This window comes from Helicoverpa armigera, chromosome 5 (assembly GCF_030705265.1).
Source record: "Helicoverpa armigera isolate CAAS_96S chromosome 5, ASM3070526v1, whole genome shotgun sequence".
Taxonomy (NCBI): domain Eukaryota; kingdom Metazoa; phylum Arthropoda; class Insecta; order Lepidoptera; family Noctuidae; genus Helicoverpa; species Helicoverpa armigera.
In genome coordinates, this window is record NC_087124.1 from 3,665,298 (window position 1) to 3,684,594 (window position 19,297).

General features: G+C 35.9%; 2 protein-coding genes across 2 annotated transcripts; both read left to right on the plus strand.

Annotated features, from left to right (window-relative positions):
* Window positions 1–3,928: 3,928 nt before the first annotated feature.
* On the plus strand, window positions 3,929–5,661 carry LOC110371482 (uncharacterized). Its single transcript, XM_021327772.3, has 3 exons — window positions 3,929–4,229; window positions 4,763–4,868; window positions 5,516–5,661. The coding sequence occupies exons 1-3, from the start codon at window positions 3,981–3,983 to the stop codon at window positions 5,551–5,553; spliced, it is 393 nt and encodes a 130-aa protein (XP_021183447.1). The 5' UTR covers window positions 3,929–3,980; the 3' UTR covers window positions 5,554–5,661.
* Window positions 5,662–8,725: 3,064 nt separating this feature from the next.
* Window positions 8,726–16,816, plus strand: LOC110371489 (gustatory receptor 5a for trehalose). Its single transcript, XM_064034682.1, has 11 exons — window positions 8,726–8,788; window positions 10,520–10,661; window positions 10,994–11,112; window positions 11,461–11,640; window positions 12,024–12,172; window positions 12,612–12,734; window positions 14,130–14,284; window positions 14,625–14,669; window positions 14,755–14,938; window positions 16,169–16,258; window positions 16,696–16,816. Exons 1-11 carry the CDS (start codon window positions 8,737–8,739, stop codon window positions 16,813–16,815), a joined length of 1,359 nt encoding a protein of 452 aa, XP_063890752.1. The 5' UTR covers window positions 8,726–8,736; the 3' UTR covers window position 16,816.
* Window positions 16,817–19,297: the final 2,481 nt, after the last annotated feature.

The window sequence follows — 19,297 nt, forward strand, 5'->3', positions numbered from 1 at the left end:
CGGGCGAAGGCTCCTAGCCTAACATAATATGTATATTTTAAATAAATAAATAATGTAATCTTTTATTAGCTTACATTGTAATAAGATTGCCAATTCAATATTTGTTCAATTTCAAGAACTTACTTAAAGTGAACGAACTCGTACGAAGCACATCTATACATACATATAATAAAATGATAGGAAAGTCAAAACTGTACATTGAATATTTTTTTTTAAAGATTACTTGGGGGGTGATCTATTATCGATTCTGAACCCAAATATATAGTTTTTAGAATTTTTGTCTGTTTGTCTGTTTGTCTGTTTGTCTGTTTGTCTGTATGTCTGTTTGTCTGTTTGTCTGTATGTTTGGTCTCACTGAACTCGAAAAGTACTGCATAGATTTAAATCAAATTTTGCATGAATATTACCTGGGAGCCGGTTCAACATATAGGATATATATTATCACGCTATCACCTACGGGGGATGAGCAATGAACGATAATTTCTGTTAACGTTTCTGCAATAGCGGGTGCAATAATGACACATATTTGAATGTTGAACTTTGTAAGTTTATCGGCCTATTATCAATCTTTACATAGAAAATAACGCTTTTATAAGTAACTTGAGCAAAAAACTGAATTTAAAGAAATTATATCCTAAAATTATAGATGAAGAAAATCATGCAGAAACAGATGTGCCATAAAACTGGTAGTAGGTAAAATATCAATGAAAACAGACTTCACTTTGTCATGGTATGTTCTTACTTTCAAGAAAAAATTATATGACAACGTGTGTGTGTATTTCGCTACTATAAAAACACTACAAGAAATATCAGCGCATCATCAGAGACATTTTTATAATTCTTTCACCATTAGAAAGCTACATTATCTGCGAGTAACATAGGGTATATTTTATCCCGGTGCGGGCAGTAGTTCCCATGGGAAGCGGCACCCACGTCCCGAAGAAATTATGAACTTCCCCACATTCTTAAAAAGTCTACATATGTTGTTCTGACATAATATAAGCTATACCTCTCATAAACATGAATATCCATTCATTTCATCCAATAACAAACATGCATCACACTGAAAGTGCATTGCGAGTCTAAGATTTTATTATTATAAAAAAAAAACATTGTAATTAATATTCAAACATCCTTAAAAATAAGTTCCTGGTTTTAATATATTACATTATTTTGAATTCATTTACATATAAATAGAAGGTCCTTATTAATATACTTTTTGAGTAATGAAGAATGTAGGCAAAATACGACCGAAAACATTGCGTCACTTCTAAAATTAACATCAATGGGAATAACTACCTGTCACAATACGTCAACAAGATGTCAACAGAAGACAAGAGTTCGTTCGTTCTGAAAACGTACAAATTACGCGTCGCAGGCTAGAGACATACTTGCCTTCAACTTCTGATCACAAATCATCGAGCTAAGAATTATATCACAAATACACCGTTTACAATTACGAACAGTCACAGTCAGACCCAAGGACTGAGTCTAAAAAAACACCTTTTATATAGCTACGTTTATATCATTTATATTATTCAGTTACAAAGACAGAATTACTGTCAAACGTGTTTTCGCTAAATGTTCTATTAGTTTTTGCAAACATACATTCCCAACTCTGATCTCATGGAGGTGGCGCCCGGGTGTCACCACTGTGCGGACTGTGCGACCTATCGCACCCGGCCCTGGTTTAAACCATGATCTGGAGCGAGAAGAAATGGGATGACAAAGAATGAGGCGGCGGAGCGACTGAAAATTCCCAACTCTCATCCCAGCCACTGCGGTAAGACACCACGAAAGCCGGATGTCGAGAGACGACTCCCGGCCACCGTAGGCGTGAGCGATTAGTTTTGAGTGGGTCATCGACCTTCCGGCTTCTGGGGGACCCGTTATTTCACGCGCCCCTCAAGGAGATTCAGCAAAAACCCGTGAGGCCCACTAGGGCCAAAGCCTGACACTCCCTCACGCTGCTCAAACTAATGGCTGAGAATTACGTAACTTTCCAGGATGCCATGCAACGTGTTGCAAATGCCCAGGCCTTTGGGAGCTTTGTAATCCTTTTCTCCACTTTAACTTGAGTTTTGTGGTACATGAACAAATTAGAATAGTAATGAATTAGGTCATCTTCATCACGTATTTACCAACTCTTAATGTTCATCATGCACACCCGCTTCTCTAACTTTATTGAAGGATCACTAAAATTGTTTCAGTTAGTTTAACTACGCTACTATAGCCCGTTGTCAAACCTTTTAATATCAATTCTGTAGAAGTGTGAATATCGAATGTGTAATATATATCGAAATTCCGTTTGTGCATTGCACAAAAACCAACGTTATGATTTTCGAGAAGTCAAAAGGGTCGGCCGGCTAAGAATTATATTCATCGTTGGTTAATTGAATACATTTTCAGAAACCACAATAACAGTAGGAACCAAAGCGAATGATCGCTTCATAGAGCTCTGATTTTCTCGAGGCGATCAAGTCAGTTCTGGTCTATTCGCTCATCAGATCTTTGAAAGCGGTTCGATGATAATATACTGTTGTCCTGTTTACTTACGTGTGACACATAATATGGTATTTAAACGTCCTCCGCAAGAGAGCGAACGTTTGTGCTATTTCATCATCATCATCATCATCAGCCTATAGCAGTCCACTGCTGGACATAGGCCTCTCCAAGAGCACGCCACTGAGATCGATTTTCGGCTGATTGTGCTATTTATAAAGACGAAATTTTACCGTTGTGTACTTATGTTTCTTCTGATCTGCTGGCTCCACCAAGAAATGACAAATTGCGAGCGTACATTTTGAAAATCTTGGAAGAACTGCAGGCTTACTAAGTGCCAACACAAGAATTTGACTTACTCTCTCGGACGTATACTTTACCTGATCGTGAACTAATGCAAACATTTCGGTGGAATTCCAACATAACATAGTGAGTGAGTGCACAGAAAATCCCAGAAATACAAGTAGTGAAACTATGCGCTTGCCTGATGACTCAGTCATCATCCACCCAGCTATTCCTCAATTGTGTGGGTGTTGGCTTCCAGTCAAACCGAATCTTTTTGAGTACCAATGTTTACTTGGAGGGCCTATCTGATCTCTTCAACCCAGTGAACTAGACACCGCGTTATCCATAGTAAGTAAAACTGTTTGACAGACTTTCTGGCTCCTGATTTGTCGCAGCTGATGCAGAAAATGTACAAATGACAACTTTGTCAGACCTTCGTTTTATGTGAGAATTACGTAATAATTTTCCAAATCGGTTGACTAGATCCAGATATTTCCTCAACGTCACAAACTTCACTTCTTTTGTTTAGATAAATAGTCACACATCGTCGACACCACCTTGATTGATCAACCCGTGCTGCTGCTAAGTAGTAATCCTAATTATACTGTTATGTAAAAGAATATACCTACGCTACGGCATAAGTAGTATTTTGACAATTCCAAATTGCCCACGCAGACGAAGTCGCGGGCAACAGCTAGTTAGAATAATAATAATTAATACTTATTATAACTAATGTGTTCCAAGTGCTTTTGAGTACAGAATAGAAACAATAATATTTGAGAATTTCGTAGTTGACACCAAAGGTTCAAGACCTTAGATATAAGCTCTAAGATAAATATGTTTTGCTAAATATTGAATAGAAGAAATTCGTAACGGTTCAGGAAAAATATAATAAAATTCATGACATGTTAGAAGCCGCAAATACGTCATTTCATACGCATGTTTACTACCCTTTTTATTTCTAGCAAATCGTATTTACGTTTTATAATACCATAAAAAGTTAGAACTATTACGTAATAAAACTACTAGTTATTCTAGATCTTTCAATATTTTACTGCATTTTTTTTACTTTCATATTTCTCTCTCACTTATACTTTCGTCTTTAACAGGAACGAATGTACGTCTGACAAAATTCAAATTGTGGAAATATAAATCGTTGAATTTCGAAACTAGCTTTGAATTCTATTTACAAAATGGTGCACAAGCTTGTCTTATGCGCATACGTCACGGTAAAAATTGCAATGGTGTACTCCCGGCCTCAGGATATGTTTTACTCTGATTCAAATACCATGGTGATTGGCAATCTAAAAAAGAGGGAGGTGATACCACTGAATCCGTACTTTAGTCCATACAGAAGGAGGTATGGTCAAGATCCACAGAACGAGTTGAACTATAGAAGGACCAAAGACATACGGGAGGAATTTGTCGACCGCAGGTTCGAGGTAAATGATAATGACAATTCATATGTATTTGTTTTTGGACAATATGATTCTTCTTAAATGTACATTAGGTTATATAACTAGTGCCCAAGTTATACAAAAGAAATTTAATATTTTTTAATTTTACCATCAGATAGAAAGCAATCCGCAAGAATTCGAATTTTCAATCGGATAAAGATTTCAAACATTTTTGTTTCGGGGACAGAACTTATATTATTGTGAAAGTGTTAGTGAGTGAATAGTTTTATAACAAAGAGACTCGTTTATTTTAAGTAATGTTAATAAAAGCGAGTTCATATTACCTACACAGCTTTTTCTTTAATAAATACTATTTTCAGTTGAAGCTATTACCGCTTCTTGCCTACGTCTTGAGGGGACCACCTATCCACGTCATGTCCTATAATTTTTAAACAATATTGAATCTTACTGGTTGTCATTAAAGCTTGAAAAACATTGTTATTCACTCGCACAGAATAGGTATTCTTAAAAGAGCAAAAATCAATTAGAAATATCATGTTATTTTCTCTCTATTCCAGTTAACGGAATCGCAGATAAGAGAGGCAAAACTAGATAATAAAGAAAACTTGGAGAAACTGCACAACGAACTAAGATGGCTGGCCATCGATGACGATGAAGGAATCGGTACATTGCCATTATTACAATATTTTTATAGGAGCATTCACTAATTTACTTACTAGATTAAAAAATAGCTAAAAGTATCAATCACTGCGCCCACCAACACGCATGCCCAGAGCGGTGAGTATGGGCTATGGGCAAATCCCGCGGCTTGGGTGAGGCCTTGGTCCGGCAGTGGACGTTTGTAGAGATAGATCTTGTCATCTAGTAATGAGGTTTAGACTTTGTGCATTTAGGCATTTTCAAAGTCCTAATGCAAATCAACACTCGGCGAATTCGCAAAAATATCCCGATCCAGTTGCGATCCCTCTCTTTAGACTCCGTGATTTATCCTTACTCTATTTAGTAGACATTTGTGAATTAACTCATTTATTGATTACCTACTAGTCTATTTCTCTAGATTATATTTCCAAGAATTTTTAGCTAGAACCTTATTGAAGTAATTCCTAAATAGTATAAAAGATTTGCCACCCTAAAATCTTCTTAAACGTCAAGCCACCAAATCGTATTACTGTTTTGGATGGACTACATACATATACAAACCAAATTGTATTAGTCTACATCTACAAAAACCCCGAGTGCTCCTATAAAAATATTAAGCAATCGATCTCCTGTTACTTCAAATCGTTCGTCAATTATTTTTCTATTTACAGATCAACAGCAAAACATGTTGCTTATCGAACCGCGATAATTTAACGCAACGCCAAACTTGCGAAATTTTATTATGCATAAAACATTATAGTGATATGGATTTTTTATTTAGAATTTATTTAATGCTTTTAGTAAGCCTACTGTACGATAGAGTACAAATTAGCTATAGAATTCGGAAACCTTATAGAACACTAGACTCTCTACAATATTTTCAAATACTAGTATCAATTATTTTGTTTACAGATAGTCCACTATTTATGACCATTTCCGGTCACACAGACGGTTAATGTTAAACTTGAAACAAATAAATAGTAAAAATACATTCCTGATTTCAATTTCCTGTTTTAGGGCATTATAAAGATCAAAAAAGCTTTAGGCAACATGATACACGTACAACATATTTCGAGGCACTCAGATTTTCATACAACCTTCTTTACCACTCATAAATGATAGTGATGTGGGCATTCGATAAAAATTAGGCACTCATGCCTCTTGCAACTAAAAATCGATATAAATTACGGAAAATGAACATTTCTAAATGTCTCACAGGTTTGTCACACTACGAACGAATTTTGAAAAAAAATCTCGATTCTAAGTCTCGGCGACTATCGAATGATCGGAAATCAACTCGATACTTCGCGATTCTATCACTTGAGGTACCCACATGACTAGTAGTTTGATGAAGGGAAGTTTACCAGGTAAAATGGATATCCTGAATAAAGATTTTTAAATGAAATTGTCTGTAAATCGAGAGAGAAACCGGTAGGCAAATATGTGTCTTCGATTAAACTGAGCCTCGGAGCTATGAGTAAAAAAATGATGATTCATGCTATGATTGTTTTAATCGATTTCCCTAAAAGGAGAACTGAGCTTCTCAATTCGGATATTTGTTTTTTCATTTCACGAAATCGGGTGAGGCTTGCTTGTGTGTGTAGATGCATATTGTTTTTGTATGAGTTAGATCAGGAGCGCTCGGAGTATCCAAAACAATGTGCATGTAGTTCTGTACATTTACACACATAAGTATGGCCTACCCACTTTCGTGAAATAAAACATCTGTGCTTTGATATTCAACATAGGGTCAGGGTATCCAGCGAATTAGAAGGCGTCTGAAATCGAACTTCCTTATGTTCCTCTTTAGACATTTCCACATAGATAAATAGTTACTGTCAACCATTTTGTCGTCACGGAACATTGCACGAGGTGCTCAACGGCTGGCGGAAGTGCGAGACCGCTAAAGACACAAGCATGCATTTGGAATTTAGATTTACGAGAACTGTACTACGCATTTTGAAGGGTAGCTTAGCTCCATTAAAGGGTAAGCTCCATAAAAGAGAGCTTGAAGTAATTCCATCGTCATCGGCTAGTGTGCTTAACTAAGCAATTTTTTAATCACTTATTTACAACTAGATTCTTCAATAATCTTCGGTAATCCTCAATGCGAACAGGCGAGCACGACTATCTGAACAGGATTAATACTTTGTAAGTTCTTAAAAAGAAGCTTAGCACTTACTTCTATTAATAACTTGTAAGAAACTATTGATTGATTTTCTTATTAGAGTTGTACGCTAGATTCCAGAAATAGCACTAGGATAACTGGGAAACTTTGAAAATAGCCTTTAAGAAATGTCTACACTCAAAGCTGAATAGTTTGTTTGTATCAACGCGCTACTCGTAATATCAGAAACTACTGGGCAGATTTAAAAAATCTTTCAGGGTAAAATATTCCATTAAAAATTGGTAAGCCAAATTTTTTATCGTAATTACTTCTTACTATGGATCTGATACGATGTATCTGCGAAAGGGCTTTCGTACAAACTCGTTACTTAATCTAAAATGTATCATCAATAACAAAGTAACTCCTCTATAATTTCGTACAAATAAACATTACTTCGAAACTACTGATAATGATCGGTTGTCGATTCTAGGGGACAAACAATTTATATGAACCTCACGCGAACTTACAATACCTAAATACTACGAATTAAGTATGAACTTTCAGATTCGATTTGTTGACATCAAATTACGAAGATAAGGTATATTTCTAGAAGTGGTTCGAATCATATGAAAGTCTTGGAACAACTAAACCTACACAATTTTTTGGTCTCCGTAAGTTCACTAGTAGCACAATGGACACTGCGATTTTAGGTGCGGCAAGATGGGAAAATATTCGCCACTTTTACATGATACTTAAATGGTTCCAGTTTTAAAACTGGATATTTTTATGATATCTATGTAAAACTGCATCAATCAGTGTTTTACTGACGTCAAGTTACTCAACACTTCCCTAAACTTTACATCTTTGGCCTCACTCGAAATTAAAGCTCAAATCGATAGCTTGTAACTTAAAACAGTGTAGTCACAAATCAACACAAACTGATTATCTAGCCCGATCTAATCAATTCGAGTAGCCAAAGGTTCTAATTTATTAACTCCCAAATACCTACAGTTTAACCTAAATAGTTACACGATACTCGTTATTAACCTGGTATTAGTTAACTATTTACTATTGATGATTATCTAAACTTAACTCGAATTACGGTACTTTGTTCTTCCAATTATTGGTCATTTTGTAATTACATTATTTTTGAAGGTTCCGTACGTTATAGCAATGATTGGCAGATTGGCTAAAGTGAATTTTAGGAATAATTTATTATATTGAGTTATCCAGAAATAGCTTTTCTGGTCTTAAAACAGTGCAAAATGCTGTGTTCTGATTTTGTCATATTTAATTATTGTCAGCGCCTACGCTGTGAATTTAATTAAGTATACTGCGTTAAAAATAAATATTCTTGTACATGTTTGAAAATGTTCAGTTTGTGCAGCTCTCATCAAAAAATTTAGCTTTTCGATCTAAATAACATTTTGTGCAATAAGTCATTATAATATATATTTTTTTAATTCTAAAGTCTTGAAGTGAAGGAAAACCTGACTGGTTTCCTTAAAGAATTTATCACATTTCAATTTAAAATTTAATAGAAGTACCTATCAAGAATTGATTCTGGAACCAACCTCTTTTCCAAAAATATTTTTTCTAAATTCAAACTTCCCGTAAAAACAAAAGCCAACACTTAAAAATAGAACACGCTTTCAACCGCAAGGATCCCTAATGCTTTGTCACGAAGCTACTGGGCAGTCCATTAGTCGCCTAGCCAATGACAGGAGCCGATACCAGTGTTCAACAGTAAAATACTACCTTTTATATCGAACCTTTTTAATAGGTATGGGGCAAACGAGTTTTAGAAGAAATATGTCTTTCTGGATTCCTGTTAAAAGTAAGTGATGGTCATTTGTTTTGTTAATTAGAGTTTTGTTACGTCTGCAGTTTATATAGTAATGTTACCTGACTGTCTGACCTTTTCTAAGGAAGTGTGATCGGAATAAGGACGTAGTTCAGTGTGACGTAACCGATGGATTTTTCAAATAAAAATATTATTTCTTGTGGAGTAAAAGTGTTGTTAATAAAATAGTCTGGATGAAATGTAAAGAAAGGAAAAGTTTGAATACTTATACATTAGTGCCTTCTAGAATCACTTTTTGTTAATAGGTGTAAGGGAAATCATAATTATGACCCCTTCCCTTTTTGATGGTTTTTGGTTTTGGAAATAGATAATTGTCGATCACAATAATAGCTATAGAAACTTATTTTAATTCACGAGTAAAATTTTATTTCTTAACAAAGGAAACCTCTAACTACAGACACTTATTTTACATCGAACAATCAACAAATCATCTTACCACTACACAATACCAAGAACTTAAAAATCACAAGCATTTCACAATAAATACCTCCATGCTTACTATTATTTCATACTTCTACAGAACTAAAATATCCCGACATGAAATGTATAAACCAACAACGTTTAAGGTTAAAACAACAAGTGTATTGCCAACAGTGACACGTTACCGGTAACATTACCGTGCACAATGTATGACACGCTATTATCACAGAGTAACATACTACTGTAGAGTGTAGTGGGTTAAACTTGCAAGCATCTTCATAATCGTCTCAGATTGCTGTGTCATCGAATTTTGATGTTGATAAAAGAGACTTTGGACTGACTCTTTGCTCTGACAAATCCATGGATTTGTATAGTGATGAACTTGCAATTACCAATTTTGATGATTTAATTTAATTAAACATTGTCATTTCCTATTATTTTTAGACAAACCTATCACACATTCTGCTTTCGATAATCATCTTATAAGTACGCAAAAATTTATATATTCCTTGTGAAACCATTTAGCTTTTGAGGAATTAAATCACACCTTAGACTGTGTCACTACACTCTTTCCTATTATTATTCAACGTCTAACAACAAGTTACACGGACATAAACGGAAAACTTTAACTTATGTTTACAAAAATCAAAATATATACACTACTCCCTTACTAAAATACATATTTACATATTACCTTACATAGGTGCAACCACACTTCTATCAAGTTTGTAGAACCAACCTATCATGAGTGTCAGTATATAGGAGTAACCACACTTCTATGTACCTACATATAAATTCGTATTTTACGGGTGTCAACGCCCATGCTGTGCTTTAGCTTAAAATAACAACGAGTGCCGAAAGTGCGATATTTGAAGGTATTTTCCTTAGTGTAAGGAATGGCAGTCGGGTAAACTCTTTCAATGTGTTCTGTGATTTACGGGGAACAACATGCCACCGCTTCTTTTGGTGGCTACAAGTATGTATTATTTTATTTGTATCCTATGGTCAGTAACGTGAACAAAACACTGCTTAGAAAAAAAATATTTCATAAAGTCAAAAAAGTGCGGTTCACGTATTGTTTTCATTAGACCTTTAATTTTTAAAGTATCAAAAAAATTCCAAGCTGTCTTATGAAACGAGGCCTCCGCAATTTTTAGTTAGGCTGGATTTGCAGAAATTGCTGTCCTCCTCTACGAAACCACAGTTTCGTATATCGAAAAGCTTTACCAAACAGCTTCACTCAGGTGTCTTCTCCACTTTACCCAACATTTTTTATGTTTTCAGAGAACAAGGTAGACGTAGCTAAGCCTAAAGTGAAGAACATCACATCATTCCAGGATGCTCTGAGAATTACCGTCATCATAGGACAGGTCTTCTCCTTACTCCCTTTCGTCGGAGTATTTACCAATGTGGCTAGTAATGTCAAGTAAGTAACTCCTAGCCTCTGAACAGCATTTGTTTTTGCAAACACATACAAACTGATGCTCCTGTACTTATTCATCTATTTTTGGCATCTCGATATTCGCAACCGGTCCTCAGACAACGCAATTCATGGCGTTGTATTAGTTTTTCTGAAAGGATATTCTAGAGATTTTAGTAAATTATGCTCAGCAAATATTTTTATTATTATAATGACCGGCCGCATATACCTATAGAATGCGCATACTATTCATTTACTCCACGTTGAAATTCAATGTTTGCTGCCGCTCTATGGAAATAAATGTTTACCGTTTTGACTACATCTGTTTCTTATTTCAGGTTTGTGAAAACATCATGGAAGTGTGTATACTCGTTACTGTCGCTCATTGGCCAGATGTTCATGGCAGTGCTGTGTATCAATAAGCTGGCAAAGACTACTGTTTCTCTCAATGGCACATGTAAGTAAAAGAGAGACAATAGTTTTTTTTTACCTCTACGTAGTATAAAAATCAACTAAAAAAGCTGTATATATGTAATAGCAAAAATATGCAACATATCTTGTGAAGGGCATACTGACTGTGACTTTTGCTAACAAGCCCATCAAAATCAATTTTCTTTGGATTAACAACTTATGCTACAGTATATATTTCTTCTTTAACCTTTTGTACTTACACTAAATTCTTCAAGTATGTCTTCTTTTTTAATATCACAGATAAACTTAGCCAGCATCCTGAATATTATGATCTAGTTTAGCCAAAATTTTGATAATCTCCCAACTTTTTTACGCTTATCCCTTGTCTTTCTAGCACCAGTAATATTCTACGTAACAACCTGCGTGACGATGATGCTGTTCTTCCAAGTGGCTCGGCGCTGGCCTGCGCTGGTGCAGCACATATCTAAGGCCGAGGATATGGATCCCAACTTCGATTGCAGCCTCACTAGAAAGTGCAATATTACCTGCGCTGTCGTCCTCATACTGGCTTTATGTGAGTCGCTTCTTGAGTTCTGCGGTCTTCTAAGCTTTTACATACTTCAGTGGCACTATGAAAAACACAACAGAAATAGGCCAGATTGTACTGAGTCTATGAGTAAAAAGAAGCTTATAAGTTGTTCTAATGTATAAACTATAAAAATATAGCTTCAGCCAGCGGTGCGAACTAATCCACTCACCTGAAAACCAAGAAATAATAAGCACTAACACTGGAAGATTTTTTCAAAACAGACCAGTAGTTCTGATATTGGGGCGTTCAAACAAACTGTTTAACTTTATATTTATTAGCACCACCGTAGATTTCCCATTGTTTGTACCCTGTACCTAGCGATATTTACTTTTTAAAATTATTGTAAATAACAATGATGTTGCTTCCAGGTGAACACATACTATCGTTATTATCAGCTTTTGCGGGAGCCTCGGCTTGCTATTCAGGAATGGATACTTACGAAGGTTTCGTCACCCACTTCTATCCTTGGGTGTTCAGCTATCTACCTTATTCCATCGTATTGGGTGTTATAACTCAGGTACAGTTGCTGAACCTCTCCAATCACTTAAGACGTAACTATAGCGATAACCAAAGCTTGACCAGCCGTCAAATTACACATAGTGCAATCCGCCCTTTAATCCTGAGTCCACATTTTTCATATAGTTGCTCATTCATTTGTTTTCAATTGATTGACATGTTCCACATATTTATTCTTACAACCAACGCTGCAAATTCAAACCAACAGATCTATTCGGCCAGTAACTATTATATAGTTATCGGCACGAATCTTGAGCTCTGACCTTCACCTGCGCAGAAGTAATTTATTGGGTCCCTTTTGTGGTATGAAGTGAGGCGCGGGGCGGGCTAAAGCGGTGATTGGCCCGCATTGCATCGCGTCATAGCCGTCACTCGGGATTGGTGCTTATTGCGGTAATTATATTCAGCCAGTCATAACTTAAACTTTTTTTTTCTTTTAGTTCCTCCACTTCCAGTCGACGTTCATATGGAACTTCTCGGATCTGTTTGTGATCTGCATGAGCTACTATCTGACGTCACGGCTGGAGCAGGTCAACAGGAAGCTGCTGGCGGCTCAGGGCAAGGTCAGGTTATGGAATGTCTGTTTGTGGCTTTATTTGTGTTTGTTTTTGCTGTTTTGACGGGAGTTGGTCCAAATATTATTTTATGTATAAGTTATGTGTACAAAATGTTTGATGTGAATAATTGTCCAACTTTTTCTACTTACCCAATTAAAATATACAATTTGGATACTATTGATTTTCTTAAGGCAAAAAATACATACACTGCTGCCTTTACATATTATTATTTAATTAACTTCAGTCGATAAAAATCCTAGGGCCTTATTACAAAAACTTTAAACCCTGTTTTACACTTGTCTAATAAAATTTTGGCTGCAAAATGAACCATATGTCAACGTCATAATTTGTAATTTTTTTAGACAAGACATAAACTGACGTTTAAAAGTTTTTGTGGTAAGACGGTTAAAGTTTAATTTTTAAGATTTTTATTTGTGCTAATTTACTATTTTAATTCCTAGTAGCTAACCCCTATCAACAGATTTATTCACAGCAACATCAAAACATGCATGTAACAATAACACCACGTCAAGTTATGCATAATAATGCACATACGCTTAACCTGCAGTCGGCAGCACATTCCAACTTAAGTGAAAACTTGGCACACCTGAATACAAACCATAATGTAATTATGCGGCCCACAGCGCATTGGTACACCAACATTTTGTACTAAAGCAAAAATGCAGTTTTGTATTCTGTTTTTTGCATTAAAAAGTACTGCAATGCATGTTAATTTACACAAAAGAATGGCAAGTACTTTCTGAGAGTCAAAAAACGGTCACCCATCCACAGACTGACCTCGATAAGTGTTGCTTAACCTTGGCTATCGCAAACAAAATAAAGATGGCATTGAATACCAATGTTGCTTTATTTGGCCAGTTTCAAAATAAAGCTAAGTCTACACTTAGCACTTAATACATATAGCTGCATTGAGTCCATCTAATACTCTTATCACAAGCTTAAACAAGTTTCTCGTTGAACGTAAGTGAGTGGTTTCGTGGCAGCACTCGGCCAGTTGCAAACATGCTAGCACTTTACTTATTTCGTACAAGCATAAATGATGGAGAATATGCTTTAACTTAACTGGGATAGGATTGGTTTTTCAATGGCAACAAGCATAAACAATTCGACATCTTTTAATTGAATTTTATTATAATTTAACTTCCACGGAAAGCTATATTAGACACAATTTTCATAGCCAGGTAAATCGTTTGTCAGCTTTTAATACAGGAATTTATACAAGAAAGATATAAAAACCAAGTCACCAACTCTGTCTCATGGGAATAGGTTAAAATGTTTCAGCACATTTACTTCAAATTCCAAACAACAGGTAAAAATGCTAGGCTGTGGTCGTTTTCGAACATATGTAGTTGAAAATCCAAGAGACATCTTTTCTTACAGTATCTACCAGAGATATTCTGGAGAGCTACCCGTGAGGACTACTGCAGAGCCACACAGATAGTACGGAAAGTAGACGAAGTCATCAGTGGAGTGGTCTTCATATCCTTCGCTAATAACCTCTTCTTCATCTGTCTGCAACTCTTCAATACTTTAGAGTAAGTATTTGGATTGATAGTTTGGTTAATCTTTATTAGCAGTAGAAGTAAGTCTTTCAACAAAAGCTATTGTATTACCCGGTTGGGTTTGCTTGAAATACAGCTTGAATGAAAAGGTACTGAATGGTAGAATGTCGGGAACAGAGAAGACGAAAGTGATTAACTTCTCGCACCTTACCAAAATTATTTGGGAACTGGGCAGGAAGAAGAAGGCAGGCAGTGGCTTCTACTGATAATTAGCTGCATCAGGATAAACAGGCTGCCAAATCTAACATTTGTAAAAAAGATCAACTAGATGATTTGATTACGGTTGTCTGCTAACATTTTTCTATGTTTTCAGAGACGGCTTAAAGGGCACAGGAGAATGCACTCCGAAGTTGAAAAAGTAAGTCAACTTTTCACACATTTCTTTCGCCCACTATTTTCTATTACCATGTTTACAATAAAAATCAAACTCTTCCATTTCACAGGATCGTAGTATCAAAAAGCGGTCCACTAGGGGGCCACGAAGCCGCAGCATACTTCCTCTTCTCCCTGGTTTACTTGCTGTCCCGGTCTGTAGCTGTGTCCCTCATAGCTTCTCAAGTGAACAGTGCCTCATCAGTGCCAGCGCCTGTGCTGTATGATGTTCCTTCACCTGTGTATTGTGTTGAGGTGGGTGTTCATCATCTTCATCATCGTACCTGCTATTTGCTTTCCATTGCAAGAGGTGATATGAGACTACATCGACTTGCTTTCACCTTGTGCTTTAAAATTTGGTTTTAAAGTTACCTCATTACCTTCCTAACATGTAACTATGATTTTTGAAGATTTTATTCAGTTCAATGCAAATTACAAATCACCCACAGCCAATCTTAGGTAGTAGGTATACTTATGTGTATAGATGTTCATTTAAACCACATAAGTCATATAATCTTGTCATCTGAAACCTCTCTCCTGCCTCTGGTCAATAAAAAAAATCTGAACAATATCTTGCTACTGACTATATTTAAAAAAGATCTTAAAGAAACGATGACCCAATAGATATAAAATGTGGGTCGGTTCTTTGCTTATCGGCGTCGCTATCCGACACTCAGCTGATCCGACAAAGAAAATGACAGCAAAAATTCTAGATAAGGGCCGAGAAGGTTTTACATGTTGTAAAGTGTCAGCATTTTTATAAACAAACACTTTATTTTTTCCAAAAGAAATGCCTGAATTGGATCCCTCCCACTGAGTTGGTCAAAGACAGCAATAATTGGATCAACTATGTATATCTGAAATCTTTATTTTACACCTACATTATGACTTGCCAAAGTTCAAATGCGCTGTCACTTGTTTAACGTTTATACGAGCACGTGATGCTTTACCTACTCATTTTCATGGATTTCACTTGGATGGAGAGAGTGAAATATTGATGCAGTACAAACCAAACTCAATAGAGGCTTGTAACTGTCTTGGAATAGAATAGAAAGAGATGCAGATAGAGTGCGTGAAAACAAAAGAAGCTATAACTAAAATACAATAATCACTAACATGTGCATAACTAAAATACAATAATCACTAACTTGTGCATAACTTGTGCACTTATGTGTACATGTGCATCTTAAGTCCACTGATTCCCAAAATTGAATCTGGGTCGTTACATATCATACTATAGTAAAAATTACACTTCTAAGATACCTTCTCCCTTCATTCCCTTTTGTATATTTAAAATCATTTATTTCAGCAATGTTCAAATAAGAGCAACAGTGCATTAAAAATCAAATGAAATGTATATTTATATTTTTTTATTTATAAATGTATATTTAAAATCATTTATTTCAGCAATGTTCAAATAAGAGCAACAGTGCATTAAAAATCAAATGAAAACAATTTGAAAACATTAACAATTCTGTTTCTCAGGTGCAGAGGTTTTTGGACCAGGTCAACGGGGATAAAGTGGCGTTAAGTGGCCTACAGTTTTTCTCAGTAACCCGAGGATTACTTTTAACTGTGAGTTTAATGTTTTATGGGATTTTGAGTGATAGTTAACTGACCGTAACATTGTACGGCTATTATGATGTCACTTTAGGGGATAATGTTTTTCTCTTAAAAAATTACATGGCTTTTGTTTTTTTTTTTTATATGAATTAGTATGTACATCGAAAATAATACGACTTTAACAACGCATTCACACTAGCGCATTTCGCGTGGAAAAAAATCTGTCGCGCGGTTACGGCAGCAAAGCCTGAACCGGTGGTTGTCAATTGTTTTACTGTCTCGTGTAAACGCACAATAATACCCGTAAGATCCACTCGGAAAAACCGAGCGTATAATCTGCTAGTGTTAAAGCGCTATTGTAAGATTAGGCTAATCTTATGTTTTTGTATAAAAGGTTCTCTTCTTAGGTTTTCTTCTCATAATATTTTACTATTTATTTCTGTTTACAGGTGGCGGGCACCATAGTGACATATGAGCTAGTGATGTTCCAGTTCAACTCATCGACACCCACTCTCAATATAACTTCACCCACTGTCGTTACTCACACTATTACAACACTAGCTACTTGAATTATTGTGTTTTATTTATAAACCTTTATTAAGTCCTTAAAACCAAACTCAAAATCTATTCACCGAGCACGATTTTCATTAAGAAATGTGTCAGATTTTTTTTTCAAAAATTGTCCCAAAAGTCCAAATTGTCAAAGGAGAGTTAGACCCAAATTGTCAAAGGAGAAATTACATATCTTATTTAGCTATGCATCTTTTTTTAAAGTGGTAGGAGAAAACCTAACCAGATTAACAAACAAAACTCCTCATAAAAACTGAGACTAAAAAACTACTGTAACTAGATGAATTTCCACCACAATAGGCAGCTGAAACAAAACACAGGTACAGCCAGCAACAACAGGTGGTCTCATCAACTAGATTTATTTTGCTGCCATTACTTGCAAGTACCAGGTATTCATAAAGTAGGAGTAATCTTCTTATTATTTATAGACTACACTTACGTTGAATGCCTCGTTGGTCTAGTGGTCGCAAGCGCGACTGCTTTGAACGAGGTCTCGGGTTCGATTCCCGGGTCCGGCCGAAATCGCTTTGTAGGTTTTAGAAACTTTCACAAAGCAGCCCATAGTCTGGAAGTAGGTGATTGTTACACCCGTGCATCAGAGAGCACGTAAATGTCGGTCCTGCGCCTGAGCTCTCTCCGGTCGTGTCGGGTTGCCGTCCCATCGGGCCATGAGAGCGAAGGAATAGTGAGTGTATGCGCAAATGCTTGTGCACTATAGTATATCTTGCGCAGCTGGCTAATCTCCTTAAATGAGAACAGCCGCAATCGGCCTTGGATTACACTTACGTTATCTTGATATTACGTTTATTTAGCTATAGAATGAGTTGCATCATTTAACTATAACGATAACCGAACCATAACCAGCCGTGACATTGCCGTCCTGGGATAAAATAGGCGATTTGACAACTGAAAATGGTTCGTTTATCGTTATAGTTAAATGGTGCAACCCACCGTTTGTGTTTTTTAGTGCCCCTTGGTCTTAATAGGCACAAACGCGACTGTCGTTGGGTTGGATTCTATAGAGCCAAAATCGCTATGTGGATTATATGAATCGGCATAGCTTGGTGTCTCGCATCCTAAGAAAATACCTATGTATTTAATATTTTTAAATATCTTTATTTATTTAATTTTTAAGCATTATTTATGTTTTACAAAACTAAGCTCGATTCTAACACCCAAAAACCCATGGTAAAGTACCTACTATCTACAATCTTAAAATAACGTTCCTTTATATCTTTTAAAATAACAGCTTCATAAAGTGGTATACCGTATCCGTAATAGCTCATCTTAGTCGCGTAAAACGGAACGCGCCACAAAATATATGAACAATAAAATTTACATTCAGCTGTTATGAAAACGGTACTTAACTAAATTGTTTTACATGACTGTTATATTTTTAGGACTTAGCTAATGTGTGTGATTTTGGTTTAAAAATTAAAGCCAAAAAAGTGTTGTAATCCGTTTTTGATAGTATCAAGGTTGTCTATCAATAGTTACAATTATCTATATGAAATTGCAACATTTAACTCAGACCTTACCTACCATCCAAGGCCTACGACGAAACACGACGCTTTTTAGATCTTATCTACCATATAATCATACCCTTTCATTAGGTAACAAGATGCCACCATGATTGCTCGCGAACAAATGTCTGAAACAACTGTCTGTAAGAAAATAAATATGCGTACCACTGCTGGCATGTATTCGCACACAAAAGTTGCAATTTCGCGGACATTTAAGAAATGGTCGCACGAAGTTTTTTACCATCTGTTCGTTCTATAAAATCCTTTGTTAAAGTGTAGAAGAAACATTTGTATGCGTTCAAGTGAAACAGGCTGGACGCACTTCTGAAAAATACAGGTCAATCTAAACAAAAGCCTGCTAAAAGCGTGTTCTAACAAAGCATTTCTTCCACTAACTTCAGTTTCTAGCTATCGACCTAATGGCGTTCACAATAGCAATTTAAAATCCGCAGTAGTTTGAAAATAAATAGCGATTTAAACCCGAGTACAAAGTGGTCCAATCAACATTATTTGTTCAATTAATTCGATGCACTTTAAACCGCATTTGTTAAGCTTAGTGTACACTCAGTATATGGGGTCGGAAATTGATTCTTATTACAAAGTATGTATACTTAGCGCCTATTTTGCTCAGTACTTAAATAGAAATAAGCTTATGAATTGTTTTGAATCAGATTTATGAATTACTAGCTGTATCCCCGAGGTTTCGTTTCAAGGTGTGTACGTTATCCAGTACCCGGACTAAATACGGCCTATGTTACTAAGGAATAGTCTAGCTAGCTTCACAAGAGTGAAAGTCGTTTCCTTTTTATTATATCAATAGGTACTTACAACCGTTTATTTTGATAAAGTCGAATAAAATCTATATAAATAAAAATGAATTGTTGTTCGTTAGTCTGATTAAAACTCGAGAACGGCTGGGCCGATTGAGCTGATTTTGGTTTTAAAATGTTTGTCCAGG